This window comes from Fonsecaea multimorphosa, assembly GCF_000836435.1.
Source record: "Fonsecaea multimorphosa CBS 102226 unplaced genomic scaffold supercont1.12, whole genome shotgun sequence".
In the NCBI taxonomy this organism is placed as follows: Eukaryota; Fungi; Ascomycota; class Eurotiomycetes; order Chaetothyriales; family Herpotrichiellaceae; genus Fonsecaea; species Fonsecaea multimorphosa.
In genome coordinates, this window is record NW_015971646.1 from 647,970 (window position 1) to 663,923 (window position 15,954).

The window sequence follows — 15,954 nt, forward strand, 5'->3', positions numbered from 1 at the left end:
CCAGGAGCTACGAGTAACTAGTAGGGGCACTGGGGCTACGACTATCATCAACGGGCGACTCCAAACTCTACCCGGTACGAATTATATATGGTGTGGCTTTGCCAACTAGCCAACTAGCCATCTCTGCAGGCGTTGTCGCTCACTCAGCTGATCGATCGTCTTCTTTCACGGGGATGAACTTCGAGACAGATACCACTTGCAGACATGCCAGGTGGAAAAATCACTAGTAGTGGAGGGAAATAACCATCACGGCCCAGGTCGATTGATCTATTGACCGCTCATCCTTCAAACCTCATGAGCCAAATCTCGCAGCTGCTGATCAAAAATCCCCTCGCTCGGCGGATCAAGATCTTCTCGCCTTGTCCCCAATAATCTAAGCTCTCCACATTCGTGTCCCTTTCGTCCATCCCATCGCTCATGCCCCAAAAATTTCATACTGACTCAAAAGGCTCTCATTAAGTGACTGACATGATGGCGAAGAAGGTCCCCGCCCCCCCTGCACTCTTCGGAGATAGTACAAAACAGCTAGATTCGCTCATATGCTCGTCCTGGGACAAAGAGATTTTTCCGAGGAGAAATAAGACCGCACGAAGATATTCCTGCCTGCAAAATGGGGTATTGAGAAGTGAAAGACAACAATAACTATCCAGCAATGGTGCGAGAAGTGCTCATCACCTCTTCACCCTGGGAAACTTGGTCAAGTCGAGACATATTCGTTCACATGAACAACATCGAGCTCTCGCGGCGTCTTGCCCTGACACTCGCTGCATTTTCCGGAGCCATCATATTGTTCGATCCTCCATACTGATTGCTCCCTCCGTGTTGGTTGGGAGGCTGCGGAGGAGGATATCTGGGTGCGCTCATGGGCGCCTCGTGCGGAAACGACACGTATTGTCTAGACTCGTACGACGGTTGGATCGGCGCAAATCCCAGCTCGTTCGGAGCATCAAGCTGATACTCGGGTCGTGCACTTGCTTGCATGCCACCTGTAGCCCGTGCGTTCTGAGCAAAACTGTCTTGATTGTACATGGGCGTCGGTAAGTCGGTAAACATCTGCCGCCGAGGCGATCGGATGTCTTCTGGTGTTAGAGCTCCCTCCCCACGTTCCAGCTCCAGCTCCGTCGATCGCACGGACTCCCGATCGGCGGGTTTGTCGAAGATCGACTCAAAATCCGTCAAGAGCAAGGCAAACAAGGGCGCTGGGATGTTGAGAGTCGGGGAGAACACGATTCCGACGTTCTTAATCGTCATCTTGTTCCGCTCTGAGTTCTGGACCACCTCAAGTAAATACTGTGAGAGCGTCCGCAGCAGCGAGAAATTCGCGCTAGGCAGCTGGTGCACCAGAAGGTTGAAGGCCACAATCTTTTGTGACTTGTCAGGCAGCTCGAGACCCTTCAGGAATTCCAGATGCAATTCGCGGGTCAAAATCGTCGAAGGCAGCTCACGTAGATATGTTTTGAACAGCGAAGCAACGGCATGAACATCGTAGTCCTCATCCTCAGCCAGCAAATCAACGTCGCCCTCAGTGTTGAATCGATCTTTGAGCAGCCGGATCACGATATTCGACCCGCTAAGTCGGAACAAGCCCTCCTCATTCGCAGCGTTCTTGGCTCGGAGGAACTCGATGCAGCGATAAACCACGGCCGGAAGATACACCTCCACGTCCACAGGTGAGTAGTACTCCACTGCCTCTTGGAGTTGCATCCCGAACACCGGTCTGACATGCCCACCTCGGTGAACGTTGTTCTTCGGATGAGCGGGCTGCACAGGGGCGAGTTGCTCGTATGACGGCTTCCGGAAATGGAAGAGATTGCGCTTCTTCTGCTCCCGCTCTTTACTGCCACTGCTGCTCGCAGATTTGTTGCCCCAGCTTCCGGCATCCGAAATGACAGCACCGTTCATTGGGCCTGAGATATTGTACGGCTTGGAGACTGTCACAGGTTCCTGAACGAGCTCCGGAGTCTGGCTAGACGCGATGGAGGGAGAAGGCGTGTTACTGTGAGTTTGTGGACTTCCGTTTGACTTAGACTCTGCGTCCTCTTGTCCCATTCTTTGAGAAACCTTCCCGTCCTTGGCGTGTGATGACTGGATGCCCGCTCCGTATTGCGATCTGGGCTCCGCCGGCCTCTCGTCGATGTAGTGCAACAACGTCTCCACCCATTCGTCGCGCTCCGCATCGCTTTCTGCGCAGAGCACGTGCCGAACGTGGCTGTTCATGTCCTTGCGCTTGGGCTCGAGGATGAGAAAAGCGTGACGGTATTGGTTTTCTGAGTCGACTTCTGCGTTTGAGGCAGGATCAGACTGAGTTTGCCGGCCGATACGCGCATTCAACAGCTTGATTGTGCCAAGATGAGCACCGCCAGGTGCTTCGAAATATCTCAACTCTGGACTGTCCAGAACAAAATACCGCGACTTCCATCCTCCAAAGTTCTTCCCCTTTTTGGTCAAGTACCCGGATTTGGTCGGAATGCCGGAGTTCGATTGTGTCACCTGCCTGCTTTGTGCATTCTCACTATTATGTAAGGGGATGGTGAGTTGTGGCTCCATCACATCTGTCGACAAGAATCGGCATATGACCGCAGCTGCTTGTTCATCCATAGGAGTGTCGAGCAAGTCATCGAAATAGTCATTAATTGCATTTCTTCTCGCGTCAACGACTGCAGGTGAATGACCTGAAAAGAGCTTTCGGTCAGGTAATTTTGGTAGATCAGGACAACGAGACCTCAGCTGCTGTTCCAGAGTCGGAAGTGAAGTAGGAATTTTCTCTACGCGCCAAAGTTCAGATGAGGTAGCGCGCTCGAAAATGGACAAGCTGAAAACAGCGTTTTCTTCTGCCATCCTCAGCCCGAGCATGCTGTTTCTCGCGGGGCGCAGTCGAGAAGAAGCGACCTTCACTTGAATCGAGGGCAAGGCATTTGGAGGAAGAAGCAGGTCGGGCCAACTTGGATCGACAAGCCCACGGCTCACTGCTGGCACCTCCCCTGGGCTCAGAGGAGATTCATGGATCTGACCTCGGTCCAACTCAGCGCCAGTAGCGGTGTTCATCTTCGACAGCGACGAAGGAACGGTCTTCTTCTGAGAATCAGAAGCAGCTGCCTGTGCTTGTGCCAATGCTTGGGGGTTAGGTGCTTGCTGGCCGGGTGTTGTTGGCATAGGTAAAGGCATCTTGGGTGCACGAGGTGAAAGCGGGAAGTTACCTGCCGGAACACGTGGAGACATAGGAAGCGCTGATCCCATCATGGGACGAGGGCTCATCGGTAGACCGGGACTTCGTAACGGGAGTGACAACTGAGCTGAAGATCCCACCGAGCCGGAGGTTATCGAAGCAGGCGAGAGGTGATCTTGTCTCAAAGGTAAAGGTTGGGTGACTTCAGCAACAGCCGGGGGAAGAGGCATCTGGTCAAGAACGGTGGGTTCTTCTGCTTCTGGCTTCGCTTTCTTTTCCTTTTTGGACCGACTTCTTGCTTCTTGCTCTTTAAGGGCAAGAAGTTCACGGTCCCGATCATCTTCTTCTCGAGTTTTTCGTCGCCCTCTCGAGATAGGATCTCGCTCTTCCTCATCTTCGTCACCACTGACAATGACGTCGGTCGGGACAATGACTTGATCAGCTGGGAATTCCTCCTTTGCTGGGCGCAGATCAAGTGGTTTGGGCGGTGCTTTCCTGGAGGCTTGGAATGATTTTGGTGGCTTCTCCGTGAGCGGAGTCGCCTCGGTGAGCGCAAACGAGGGCTGTGCCAGCTGTGTAGCCAAGCTCTGCATCTTTGGTGGCTGTTGTTGTAGGTGAAGCGGTGACGGCATCATAGCCGCATCAATAGGGGAGCTGTGCACTTGCATACTGCTAAGACCCTTGATCGGAGTCTGCTCCTCAGTCCTCAAGCTTGCGCCGTAATCCCCCAAGGGAAGCGTCACTTCCCCGTCAGATTGAGGTGAGTTGCCTTCTTCCAGCCGGAGACGGTCAACCTGCGACGTCGAGGGTTGAGCCTGCAATTCCTTGACTTTTTTCCGGTATCTGTCCCTCTCTTTTGTCAACCGCTCAAGGTCTTTGTTCAAACCTAGTAGCAGCGCCCTCTGCTTGTCAACGAGTTTCCATAACTGGGCATTTTGAGCCGCAGCGTGACCTTTATCCTTCAAGAGGTGCTGGATCAGGTTCTCCGCAGAGCCCGCCGTGGCAATGAGATTTTGCACCTCTTCTCTGCTGGGCTCCTTGACCTCTCCCAGATGTTTTTGAGCATGCGAGGCGTTGGAGATACTTGAAATGGCGGAATCGATGGAGGAAGTCCGCGGCATATTGTTCGGTGGGTGCACGCTGGTCGACGAAGAAGCGTACGACTTTGGGGATTCAAAGAGAGGCGTAACACCTTGGTCCTTTTGACTATGAGATCGTGAGGACACGCTTCCCTCCTGCTCGTTCGGCGGCGCAGTGCCGTCGTAGCCCTTTTCTCGCGTCAGGGCAGCCTCACCCTCCGTTGTATTTTGGACGTGTCTCTTCCCAGAATCATTAGGTGCAGGCGCCTTCCCATACAAGTCGTCGTCCTCTTCCTCAATCTTGCGCTGCTGGGTCGGAATCGCCCTTGAGCTGGACAACGAGCTCAGGTAGTCTCGAGGGATTAAACTACCTTGTAGCACGGCGGGACTTTGTGGTTTGCGGGAGGCTAGAATGTACGAATGAGGGCTGGCCAGCGAGGAGGTTGAAACAACAGCGGTTGTTTGGGCCAAACGATCCTGGGGAGACTGAGGGGGGAGTGTGTGGGCGGTCGACTGGGACATTTCGGGCAACTCGATCAGGCTGCATAGGGAATGGGGGGGTTTCTTAGACTTTGGGCCATTATTGGCAAAGGTAAACGGGGGAGAAACACTTGGAGAGCGCTGACAGGCCAGCTGTGCAACTTCTCAAAGTTCCTGCAAGTTCTGAGAGGCTCCGGAGCACGCAGAAGAGCCTAACGGAGCCAGCGTCGAAGTCGGTGTCGATTTGCTCGTGCTGCTTCACAAAAGAACGAGTGACGAGCGCAGGAGAGAGCAAAGCGTGGCAAGCTTCAGAGGTGGCCGTAAGCGCCGGGAGGCACGCCCAGAAGCAGGCGATTGGCCGTCAGGGAGGCCAACGTGGACGACTGCCGGGCCTTTCAGGTTGATGGACAGCAGTGGGAAATACGAAGAACAAGACGTGGAGGTGGAGAGGGTTACCAGGCACCCACCAGGCACCTAGCAGTGGGTGGCAGGCAATCTTCCCACTGGCTGCCACTGGCTGCCCTCTGCTGCCACCGGTTCCCACCGGTTCCCTCTGGTTTGGCTGCACAACAGCCAAAAGAGCCAAAAGCCTGCGCCAGGGCCACTACCAAAGACGCAATCATGCACCTAAAGATTATCCTCCTCTCCACCTTTCGCCTAACGAAATATCTCCGTCAGAGATAGAGGTCTGTCGAGTCTCGCAGAAACAGTGAGCTTGATGACCTCCGTCCCAATTGTCGGTCAGACCGTGTTCGATTTCGAGTTCCTCTCTCCAAAGCTCACGCACCGACAAACACCTCCCTCCGTCCGCGGTAATCTAGCAATCTGCAAGGACAGGAATCTGCGCAAGTTGGGCTCAAACACTCGCGGGAAAGGCATGAAACAAACGTGCCCGGCCCGCTTTCTGGAAACCAAACCTCTAACCATGCTTAGAGCGACGCACCGACGCGACCCTCCTCTTTGACAGAACCACGCCTACTCGTAAACTAACGGTCTAACGCTGCACCCTTCATCACGTATCATCAAGCTCTTTTATGGTCATCCTCCCGGCGCCGATCAGATTCTGGACCCTGAAAATCCGAGAAGCGAAGCGAAGGTAACCAGGCCCCCTGGCAAAGGCACAATGCCAATCGCGAAATTCTCACTCCCTTCCCCTGCTTCAGATACTCGTATTGCAGAGAAGAGGAGGGTGAGGTTGATCATAGGGGGAAAACAGGACATCTTTTCTCTGCTCTCACACCGCCAGGGAGAGCTCCCCCCTCCATCTCGAGCCGACGCTTGGATCGTTTCAGCTGCAGGAACCCGAGCACACCCAGTCCTTCCGTGTGATTGGCCTACCTTAGGCTTCGTCTCAGTCCAATCACCTCTGCCTTCTAGGACCGTATGTGCATCATCAACATCCTTTCACACCGACCAGATCCTTTGGTGGCCATTCAGCGGGTTCGAGTGAGCGTCTTCCACATTCTTCAGGAAAACCTTCAACTCTCGCTGACCTCCTTTGGAGGCTGAGCAAATGCCTGACCTTGAAGGCAAGTGAGTTGGCAACAAACATGATATCAGACTGCTCGTGATTGGTCCTCCAACCCTCCTTTACAGCCTGGAGGCGCCGGAACTCGTGACTACACCCGCTGGAATAGTCCATGGAGATGGCAAACACTCCGTATACACCAGCATATTGCACCTTTAATGCTGAGGACACACCTGGAGGGGTGCCTTGCGGCGACCTCCTTCTCGGCGTTGTTGCTGATTCGATCCAGCCCTGGTGGCTTCTACCAGTTCTCCAAAAGATACGAACAGCCCCAACACGTCATCCAGGTCGTTTTCGTTTGCTGGCCGTTCCCGGAGTCGACTCTCTGCTGGAAGCACCAGACCTACCGCCCGAGGTGAACTCAATCGTTCTCTTTCCTGCAGCTGATAGGCTTTTCTTGGAGTTGGAGTCTTGCTCGCGTAGGATTTGCTGACTTCGGAGCAGTTCCTCCTTGTATGCCAACGGAGGAAACCCCAGAGGATCCCAGACCTCCCGTGGCAGAGAAGTTCTGTACTGATCGTCGCCTTCCACTCCTGCTCGAGCCATCATCGTAGCCAATAAACCGGGATTATGGAACGTGGACTTCTTCGCGAGGTCTTCGTTGAAATGAACCCCTTTAGCCTTGAGCTCCAGGAAGCGTTTGAATTTGGCGTCCATGGCAGGATCAGGAGATCCTGGGGGCGAAGGCGGAATAGCCGTCATGGGGTGGGTTGCCTGCGTAAGCAAGTGAATAGTTTCACGTTCGGACATGTGTTGTTGAGATGTTTCTGCAGAGTCTTGTTGCTCAAGAACATTGTCGTCGCTCTGCATTTGAGCGGGCATGATGGGACCCAGCATCGGCCCATTGTCGACCCTCGTACTCGCGTCTCTCTTTTCGCCTAGCTCTACCGTAGGAAAGCCTTTGTTTATGTTGCTGCTGCCGTCAAGATCATCAGCTGGAATTGCGGAGTCGGCTGATTTTCCCTTGGACGGTAGACTGGGCGCGGCATTTGGGAGGGACTGCTCTTCTTCATCACTACTGCTTTCATAACTGACAAGTCCACTCATCTTAGTCGTTAGACGGGCTGGACGCAGATCGATGGGTAGAGGGACACTGAACTGAAGCCGAGAGACGAGCCTCAAATCGGCCTCCGCCAAATGTGGCGTTCGGATTCTGCTTGGCGTGACCAGCCACAGATGCGGCGGTGCAACTAGGCGGAGAGAGCAGTTGCGTACAACCATTCGTATGCAGGTCATTTTAAGGAAGCGGTCCAACATCGAGAGCTCAGGTTCTCTTCCCATCTACCCTGCAATCACTCAGTATCCTTGCCGCCATGGCTTCTCTCCTACACTCGGAACAGATACCGTCAGATCAACCTGGCTATTCGTTTGCAAACCACGCCGCATCAGCGCAAGAAGCCTCCGGACCCAGACAACATGCCTTCTATCCGTTCGTTTATCACCTGTCTTCCAGAACTCCCGCAAGCTTGCTGACCTTGGAAACAACAGATACACCGACAACGGCGGATCTACACTAGGCATCACGGGCGCAGACTTTGCCATCCTCGCCGGCGACACGCGGTCCACCTCGGGCTACAACATCAATTCCCGCTACGTGCCCAAACTGTTTCGCATCGGCGAGGACGGTTCCGACGAGCAGTCCTCCCGGATCGTGCTTGCGGTCGTGGGCTTCGCGGCCGACGGCAACGCCCTGAAGGAACGTTTGGATGCTATTGTCAAAATGTACAAGTACCAGCACGGCAAGCCCATCTCTGTGAAAGCGTGCGCGCAACGTCTCTCCACGATCCTGTACCAGAAGAGATTTTTCCCATATTACGTGCATGCGATCCTGGGCGGGCTGGACGAGGATGGTAAAGGGGCGCTGTATTCATACGATCCCGTGGGCAGCTACGAAAGAGAACAGTGCCGGGCGGCGGGCGCGGCGGCGAGTTTGATCATGCCCTTCCTGGACAACCAGGTCAATTTCAAGAATCAGTACATAGCGGCGTCGGGCGAGGGACACGATTTGAAACCGAGGGTGGCCGAGAGTCTGCCCAAGGATGTGGTTGTCGGATTGGTGAAAGATGCGTTTACAAGTGCGACCGAACGGCATATCGAGGTCGGGGATGGGTTGCAGATGTTGGTCATCACAAAGGACGGCATAGAGGAGACGTTCACGCCCCTCAAGAGAGATTAGGACCACTCATTCTGAAAGACTCAAAGCTCCTTCTGTATGCATAGCTCGGCGAATATGGGATCAGGCTGGAAAACCCGAAGCCACATGGGTTAACATGGGTTAGGTCAATCTAGTTTACCTGGGGTCACCGTTGAATTCGTTTCTATTCTTTTTTCGTCCATTGCATGAAGATGTTTGAGGTTCCACGAGCGAGAACGACAACATCATGCTATCATGCAGACCCATCCATTGTCTTGAACGCCCCGTTCCCATCTATCATCACAACATGTCATATGCACTCGTGAGAAACAAAAACGCCCCCTTCAATGCACCGCGCCATGCGCCGGGGGTAATCGTGAAAAAGCACACCAAAAGGGGATCAACGAGGTTAAAACCTCTCCTTCATCCTCGCCGCCACCGTCCTCAAATTCCCATAAACCTTCCCCGGCGGCGCGCCCAAGATCAAACTGACCACCGCCTCCCTCGCAATCCTAATATTCTGGAACCCGCCCAGGATATGAATCTTTGAATCCGCCAACACTAGCCGAGTCTTTGACGTATTTTCAATCGCGAATTTCGTCTTGCCGTCCTTCCCCGCGATCCGCCCGATCGCTCTGCCCAGGTGTTCCCCTTGGAGAGTCTTGACGTCCTTGATCTCAAAGGTCTCGATGTATAAATCGTCCAAGCGCAACAGGGCGATGGCGTCGTCGACGTCGAATCCCAGGGTGAACGCCCGGACGAAGTCTTCGCCTGTTTGGAGCGCCGAGGCCGAGGTGGTGAAGCGGGACGTGCGTAGTTCGACGCACTTGGACCGGATGTTCATCCTCACCTGGAGTTTGAGGTGTTCGACTAAGGGTGGGTAGATCTTTGACCAGCTCGATTTGAGGGGGGACATGCGGTGTGGTGGGACGGGGACTTTGCGGGATTGGATTCGTAGAGCGGGAGTCGTTGTCTCTGAGAGTGAGGAGGAAGAGGATGGGGCGAAGCGAGGTCGTCCTTCTTCGTCGATTTGCATTGCTTCTGTCTCTTCCTCTTCTTGTGGTTGGAGTGCTGTGCTTTCGGGTTGAGCAGGCACTGTTATTATGTCCACGTCTTCGATATTTTCTTCTTCATTTGCTTCGGCTGTGGGAGGGATGTCATGGAGGGACTGGGATATGGAGTCTGCGATGGTCTCTGGAGGCGCGCGTTGTAGCGCCGTCGGTGCGGGCATGGTCGTCGATATCTCTGTGGGGAGTTGACGTCTCTCCGTGCTGTAAAGATCCGAAACACGTTCTTCACTTGCGCTGTTCTCTCGAGTCGGAGGGCTCCAGGTGTACAAGGCGATTTTGTGTTTTGGCGGTTGATGTTCGGCTGAGAAATAATTTTCTCCGCAGCGTGGCACATTTCACTACCAATTGTGGGGGCCAGCAACCCAGGAACGGTGGGAGGGTTCCGCGCCAGCGACAGGGCTCATTTCGATCGGCTTGCTGAGCCAGGTGATTCTCACGGCCACTTTGCATGACTCGTATTAACATTTCACGTTGACATTTTGTTCCTTGAAGAACAGGGGCGCCAGTTCCGGGCGCTGGGAGAATCGACAGTCGAATTATCAAACTTATTCGCAAAGCCTACTACAGCAGTCTCAACGCGAAACATAGCACTTCCAAGATGCTGTCACTACGCAGCGCAGGAAGCTCCCAGTTTCCGAAACCCCCAAAGTTCCTAATTACACATTACTTTTGTCCCGGCACAAAATTCCCATGATAGCCTGGCAACTCGGCAACCTGCCGGGTGGTTTCGCCCTCCAGCTCACTTCGTTCAAAGACTGGCGTTTCAGCCAGCTCCGGCGACTGCTTCTGGATCGATGACGGATTATCGGCTATTTCTGATGGCTTTGACTCCGAAGGCGGAGGCACAGGATCCCTGGAGGCGGTAGTTTGACGATTGCGACGGGTCCCAAGGAAGTAGGCAAGGCCAGCAACAAGAGCTAAACCTACAACTCCGCCCACGACGCCGCCGGCAATAGCACCGGTATGGGAATGGTGGATAGGGGGAGGTGTTGATGTTGTGGGACCCGGGGCCGGTACCGGGGTCGTCGGGTGAGGTGTTGGGGTGGTAGAGGCATGCGTTGGGCCGGCAAATGCTGTGTTTTCAGAGTAAGGTCACTTGTTCTCGAGATGAAGAGCACACTTACCAAATTCTGTCGCCAATGCAGGATCACTCCATGCGGGTTCGACATAGCTTTGGTCGTAGTATTTCTGGATCAGCTGCGCTCGTTCGTAGGGTGCAGCTCCGGCATCGTAGTGGTCCTTCCACTGCAATTCAGTCATATCCATAACCCCTATGCCGCTGGCCCATTCATCGAAATCGGCACCGAATTGATTGAGCGTACTGGGCGGACGGCCACCGATAGAGACCATTTGCCTGTTGCCGATGATAGAGCAAGTGTGACTGCACCGGCGAGTGGTGGTTGTCGCCGGGGTTTGAAACCATCTGAATGCAGGTAAAGAGAGGACATAGACGTTGAGGTAGCCAAGCTCATCAGGGTTGTTGAGGTCGTAGGTTGTGTTCGTCATGCCGCCGTACACAAATCTGATACGATGGCATTAGCCTAGATCTGCAGGTACGGAAGGGGTATACTTTACAGCTCGTAAGTCTTCCCATCAGATGAAGCCTTTCCTACTGTACAAAACTCTGTTCTTGGTGGAGGGATGTCTCCAGTCGCTCGCTGAACGTACCATGTATCAGGCGTGGATGCGTCATACAACACAATATCGGCCATATCGCGAAATGAAGTGTCTTGCTCAAATGCGAACTCTTGTTCGCTGGGGTTAGCACCTCCCACAACAATCAAAAACCCTGCTTGGCCGAAATTCGAGGCAAACTCAGCCTTTGCCTGGTTGAAGTATGGGGAGCTGTTTGGGATGTTAGTTGTGGAGTTAACCGTATTGCCACTGAATTCCTCAAACTCCACCAAGCCTGGGAGAATGGTATTCGGCGGGATCAAGGCGTTATTGGAGATGGAGCCTCCTAAGCTGTACAACGTCGAGTTGCCCACAGCCCAGGCTGATCCGAACGGGGCCTCAGATGGCGACTGTATATTTGTGGAAGGCGATGTTTCTGAAGTCCAATAGACAGTGAGTCCACCGGGTTCAAAGGACCAAAGATCGGCTGTCCAGTCCGTGCTATTGTATGCCCAACCACCATATTTGTACACTTTGCCTGTGTCTTCACTGTACCAAATTACAGGCCACCTGCGATGTGGCATGTTCGGAGCAGGGTCTGAGTTGTTGGCAATATAGACGGAGACGTTTGTCCACGACTGAGAAAGGTCGACCGAGATGGTGGGCCAGACTGCGACAATCAGCCTCGTCAGGCCTTCGTTTGGCTGGGGAGTGTAAACGCAACGATAGAAGGAATGTAACGTCCCGTTAACCCATTCCCATGCCTCTCCATCCGATATGTAGAGCCAATCGCCGACGACAACAGCTGAAACATCAGTAACATCAGTAACAAATCAACCAACCGCGGGGAGACTGCGTGTTACAGGATTGCCAGAACCATTGCGAGATGGTGGGTCGCAATAGCCCGCCTTGAACGCTGGAGACGGCCAGCAAAGCCGTGAGCGTTGCCCAAAACATCGTATATCAGGCCAACGCGGAGCGCTGGGTGAGAAGGATCTTTGTGAAGGAGACCAAAGTGACAGCCAAACGGGGTCGTACTGAAAGGCTCCATAGCTTTATGTCCAGCCGACTGCACTCGGCTTTTGCGGCTGAGAGGCAACGAGGTGCTGTCCGCCTACTCCAACATGGCAATCATCGCAATGACATGGTAACAGTTTATTGGGTGATACATTTTTCGGCCCCAAATAGTACAGCCGTAGTTGTTCGCTTGGCCCAAAAAGTAACGTCTTGCAAGGCGTAAAGTTCATGCGTCGCTGAGTAGCTATGGTTTTTGGGTTGATGCTTGTGCTGGAGCCGTGACAGTATCCTGTTCTAGGCCTGCTGCTAATTGGCACTTGTAGGCAGCTTAGTCCCATCTGAGGAACGCTAATCAGACGATGCAAACTCAATACCGTTTTCTCTGTCGATGCTGTGCGCCCAGCGGTCGTCCTTTTGAGCCCAGAACCTGGTGAAGTGTGCCGAAAGCCGCAGCATTTCCTACCGTGTGTAGGTACTCGGTATCGAGTACATGAGCGTTTATCTGTAAGGCTTATCCACTACCTCATATGCGCATAAAGAACTTGTTCAGATTGCTTGGCTGCTGATTGGTGCTCAGGTTTCCACCGGTCTGGCCATTTGTCCGCTTACAGAATTGCAGGGCCAATGCTCGACGTCGATCTGAGTGGTAGTATCGTTAACTTACCATCAGGTTTGAGACAATTGGAATAGAAGAGGGATGCAGAGATCTCGTCGGCAAAATGCACCGTAGAACGTGTGATCTGTGTGGAGGTGGTTAGACGAGAGCATTGGTATTCGTGTGGCTGTCAAAATGTCGCCTGGTGACTGGCTTCATTCTAATGGTCGACATCTCCTCCTTCTAGTCCTTCTAGCCTGATTGTACGAGGTAGGTTGGGGACTTTTAAATCCACATCAGAGGGTCGGAACGTGAGGAAACAGGATCAGGGTCGATTCTTGAGGCGGCTTTCTCTCTCGGGTGACGGGAGGTCAACAACAAGGAGCTTAGCCATGACCGTGTGCGAGAGGAGTTTACTGCGGGGAGGAGATTTAAACGTATATAACATTGAAGATTGTGCGAGAATGACGCGAAGAAGGTTGATTTGTCGAATGTGAGCTCACAATGGCGACCATCATGTGCAATGAGCTGCAAATTTCTCCGCATTCGACGAAGTCATTGTGGGTCTCCGCAGAACCGCAGAAGCGCAGAAACTTATGCGTCTTGCGTCTTGCACATGCATTTTGTCATTGTGTCGCTGCACTCACCGTCATCAACCAAGGACGACCACTTCCGTCCAACGAGGATTGCATCCATCCACCACGCCGTCATGGTCTTTCAATCATGACAGAGGCCTTCGTCCAGGGCATGCGCCATGTCTCCAGGATCGCTGCTTGCGTGCCGCCGCGGACGACAAAACTCGTTGACAGGCTACCAGCTTCCTCCGACCGGAGCTTCTCATATCACGTACCTAGACGGATATCAAACCTAACAGCCCCGAAAACTATCGCCAGCCAATTACGCCAGCCGAGCAAGCTTCCCCTTAGAATATGGCCGCTTCGGGTCGAGATTCCTGCTGGGCAAGGCGCAGAGTCCAGGTCGAGATCAAGTCCACCTCGGATGGGATGCTTCGCTAGAAAAGATGGACAGATATCAGAACTCGGATTTTCAGGACTTGGGAAGTATCAAAAAGATGTCGGAGGCAGCCGGCGTCGAGGATCACCCCTGATTCGGTGGCGAGGATTCCACACTACGCGCCTCGAAAGACAAAAGGCAGAGAGGGAAAAAGATGGGCATACAAAACAAGGAACAGCAGAAGATGCCTCAAGGTCAGACTCCGCAAAGGAGTCTGCCTCGCAGTCTGGCTCAGGACAGCAGCATTCCTACCAAAGTCGTTTCTACGATAGACTACACATGCCGCAGTTTCACCGTCCTACAAAGGAAGAACTTCTGGCTGCGGCCACCGGTTTCTGGTCTCGCCTCAAGGTACATTTCAAATGGTTCACAATAAAGAGCACGAGACCTTTCAATCTAGATGAAATTGTCGGTTTCATCTCGTGGATTGCGCTGGGTCATGTCATCTGGATCGTTGTCGGTACTACGACCTTCGTTTCTCTGGCCATTCTCGCCATCAATACCGTCTTTGCACAAGAGACCCTCGCTGGTTGGATTGGGAATTATCTGACCAAATCCTCTGGCCTTCAAGTCGTTTTCGAATCAGCCATTGTGCCCAAATGGGGTGATGGTGTCATCACATTTAAAAACGTCTTCGTCTCCAGGAGGCCCGGCCGAGCCCAATCTCGGGTCACCAAAGGATCTCCTCAAGCAGCAGCACAAGCATCCTCGGCAGAAGATCCCGTGCCTCCAGAAGAACAAAATTATACACAATTTGACATCACAATCGGGGAGGTCAATGTCACCCTGTCGTTTAGCAAATGGTGGAATTCCAAAGGCCTGCTGCAAAATGTGGAGGTCAAACACGTGAGAGGAGTTGTCGACCGCACTCACGTTTTTGCAACCGGCGAAGTCATTGACCCAAAGTCGCTTCGACACGAGCACAATCCTGGGGATTTCGAGATCGAGTCCTTCAAGATTGAAGATCTTTTACTGACAATCCTTCAACCCGAAGGATTCCGGCCATTTCCCGTCAGTATTTATAACGCCGATTTGCCTCGGCTGCGGAAGCAGTGGCTGTTTTACGATTTTCTCTGTGCCAACAGCATCACGGGCGAGTTCGACAAATCTCTCTTCACTATCCATCCGCGGCAAACACACTCGTATACTGGCACAACACTTAACGATCCCGAAGATCCATCCAACGAACCTTGGAAGAAACAGTCCCGGATTCGCATCGATGGCATAAACATCGACCACATAAACCGTGGAGTGGTTGGCCCCTTATCTTGGATTCATGAAGGCAATGTTGATATTGTGGCGGACATTATGATTCCGAATGACGGCGAGGAATCTGTCATGAAGGTCGTGACTGATTTCTATGAACGAATGGAAGCCACCCTGACGTCAAAGAAACATCTGGAGCAGCAACGTTACGGCGAAATTTCTTCTGAGGATGAGCCCATTGCCTCCGGTGGTGTCGTGCTAACAACTCCAAATTCCCAACCGGTGAGAGATGAGGACAAGCGCTTCATCGTAATGGATCTCCGAGTTCATTTGAATGACGTTCGTGCTGTTGTTCCCCTTTTCACCCGCGATCTATCATATATCAACAACGCACTTATCCGTCCCATCGTTGCCTATATCAATTCCCGGAGGACGTTCATTCCGATCAACTGTCGGGTGGTCAAGCGTCTTTCGGATTTTGACGGCAGCTGGACCGTATTCGACTCCGGATTGATGGACGATCTGTCGGCGGAAGTGTACGACGCCTTTGCAAGAGACGTGACAGATGAGCAGGCACGGTTGAGACGATTCAAGAAAGTCGGGTTGTGGAGTTTGCAGCTTGCGGTGCAGGCCATATTCCTGGTAAGTTCAGTTGGCCTGATTTTCTCCGCTTGAGCTGGCTCAGCTTGTTTCCTGTTCTCTGGTGACCTGTCGACTAAGTCAGCACTAGGGAATGGCTGGGAACATTGCTTGATCCTTCCACGACATTCACGAACGATTTCCACTCTATAATGCATGTCTCAGGTTACGTGCGGTGTAACAAAAGCGAATAATTGGGTTTAGACGTTGCTTCGACGGAGAATTTCAAGAGGGTCAAATTGACCCCTCGGGCGGATGGTGTATGGCGTTCAAAGGTGTACATATTTACATCCCTCTCCGGCACATTGAGACATCACATTTCTCTCCCGCGAGATGGACGTACATTGAGATCCGCTCAGTCGCCCTATCATGGATGAAAGAGTTCATTGCGAGCAAGTCTTATCCCTGAGCT

At 53.0% G+C, this 15,954-nt stretch overlaps 6 protein-coding genes across 6 annotated transcripts; 2 read left to right on the forward strand and 4 right to left on the reverse strand.

Moving 5' to 3' along the window:
- Nucleotides 1–717: 717 nt before the first annotated feature.
- On the reverse strand, nt 718–4,767 carry Z520_06594 (uncharacterized protein; the record flags this gene model as incomplete). The annotated part of the gene is made up of 1 exon (XM_016777094.1): nt 718–4,767. One exon carries the CDS (start codon nt 4,765–4,767, stop codon nt 718–720), a length of 4,050 nt encoding a protein of 1,349 aa, XP_016631939.1.
- Nucleotides 4,768–6,532: 1,765 nt separating this feature from the next.
- Nucleotides 6,533–7,300, reverse strand: Z520_06595 (uncharacterized protein; the record flags this gene model as incomplete). The annotated part of the gene is made up of 1 exon (XM_016777095.1): nt 6,533–7,300. The coding sequence occupies one exon, from the start codon at nt 7,298–7,300 to the stop codon at nt 6,533–6,535; it is 768 nt and encodes a 255-aa protein (XP_016631940.1).
- A 266-nt stretch (nt 7,301–7,566) lies between these two features.
- Nucleotides 7,567–8,429, forward strand: Z520_06596 (uncharacterized protein; the record flags this gene model as incomplete). Its single annotated transcript, XM_016777096.1, has 2 exons — nt 7,567–7,682; nt 7,742–8,429. 2 exons carry the CDS (start codon nt 7,567–7,569, stop codon nt 8,427–8,429), a joined length of 804 nt encoding a protein of 267 aa, XP_016631941.1.
- Nucleotides 8,430–8,796: 367 nt separating this feature from the next.
- Z520_06597 (uncharacterized protein) lies at nt 8,797–9,618 on the reverse strand (the record flags this gene model as incomplete). The annotated part of the gene is made up of 1 exon (XM_016777097.1): nt 8,797–9,618. One exon carries the CDS (start codon nt 9,616–9,618, stop codon nt 8,797–8,799), a length of 822 nt encoding a protein of 273 aa, XP_016631942.1.
- Nucleotides 9,619–10,120: 502 nt separating this feature from the next.
- Nucleotides 10,121–12,028, reverse strand: Z520_06598 (uncharacterized protein; the record flags this gene model as incomplete). The annotated part of the gene is made up of 4 exons (XM_016777098.1): nt 10,121–10,530; nt 10,582–10,979; nt 11,033–11,876; nt 11,935–12,028. The coding sequence occupies 4 exons, from the start codon at nt 12,026–12,028 to the stop codon at nt 10,121–10,123; spliced, it is 1,746 nt and encodes a 581-aa protein (XP_016631943.1).
- Nucleotides 12,029–13,406: 1,378 nt separating this feature from the next.
- On the forward strand, nt 13,407–15,578 carry Z520_06599 (uncharacterized protein; the record flags this gene model as incomplete). Its single annotated transcript, XM_016777099.1, has 1 exon — nt 13,407–15,578. One exon carries the CDS (start codon nt 13,407–13,409, stop codon nt 15,576–15,578), a length of 2,172 nt encoding a protein of 723 aa, XP_016631944.1.
- Nucleotides 15,579–15,954: the final 376 nt, after the last annotated feature.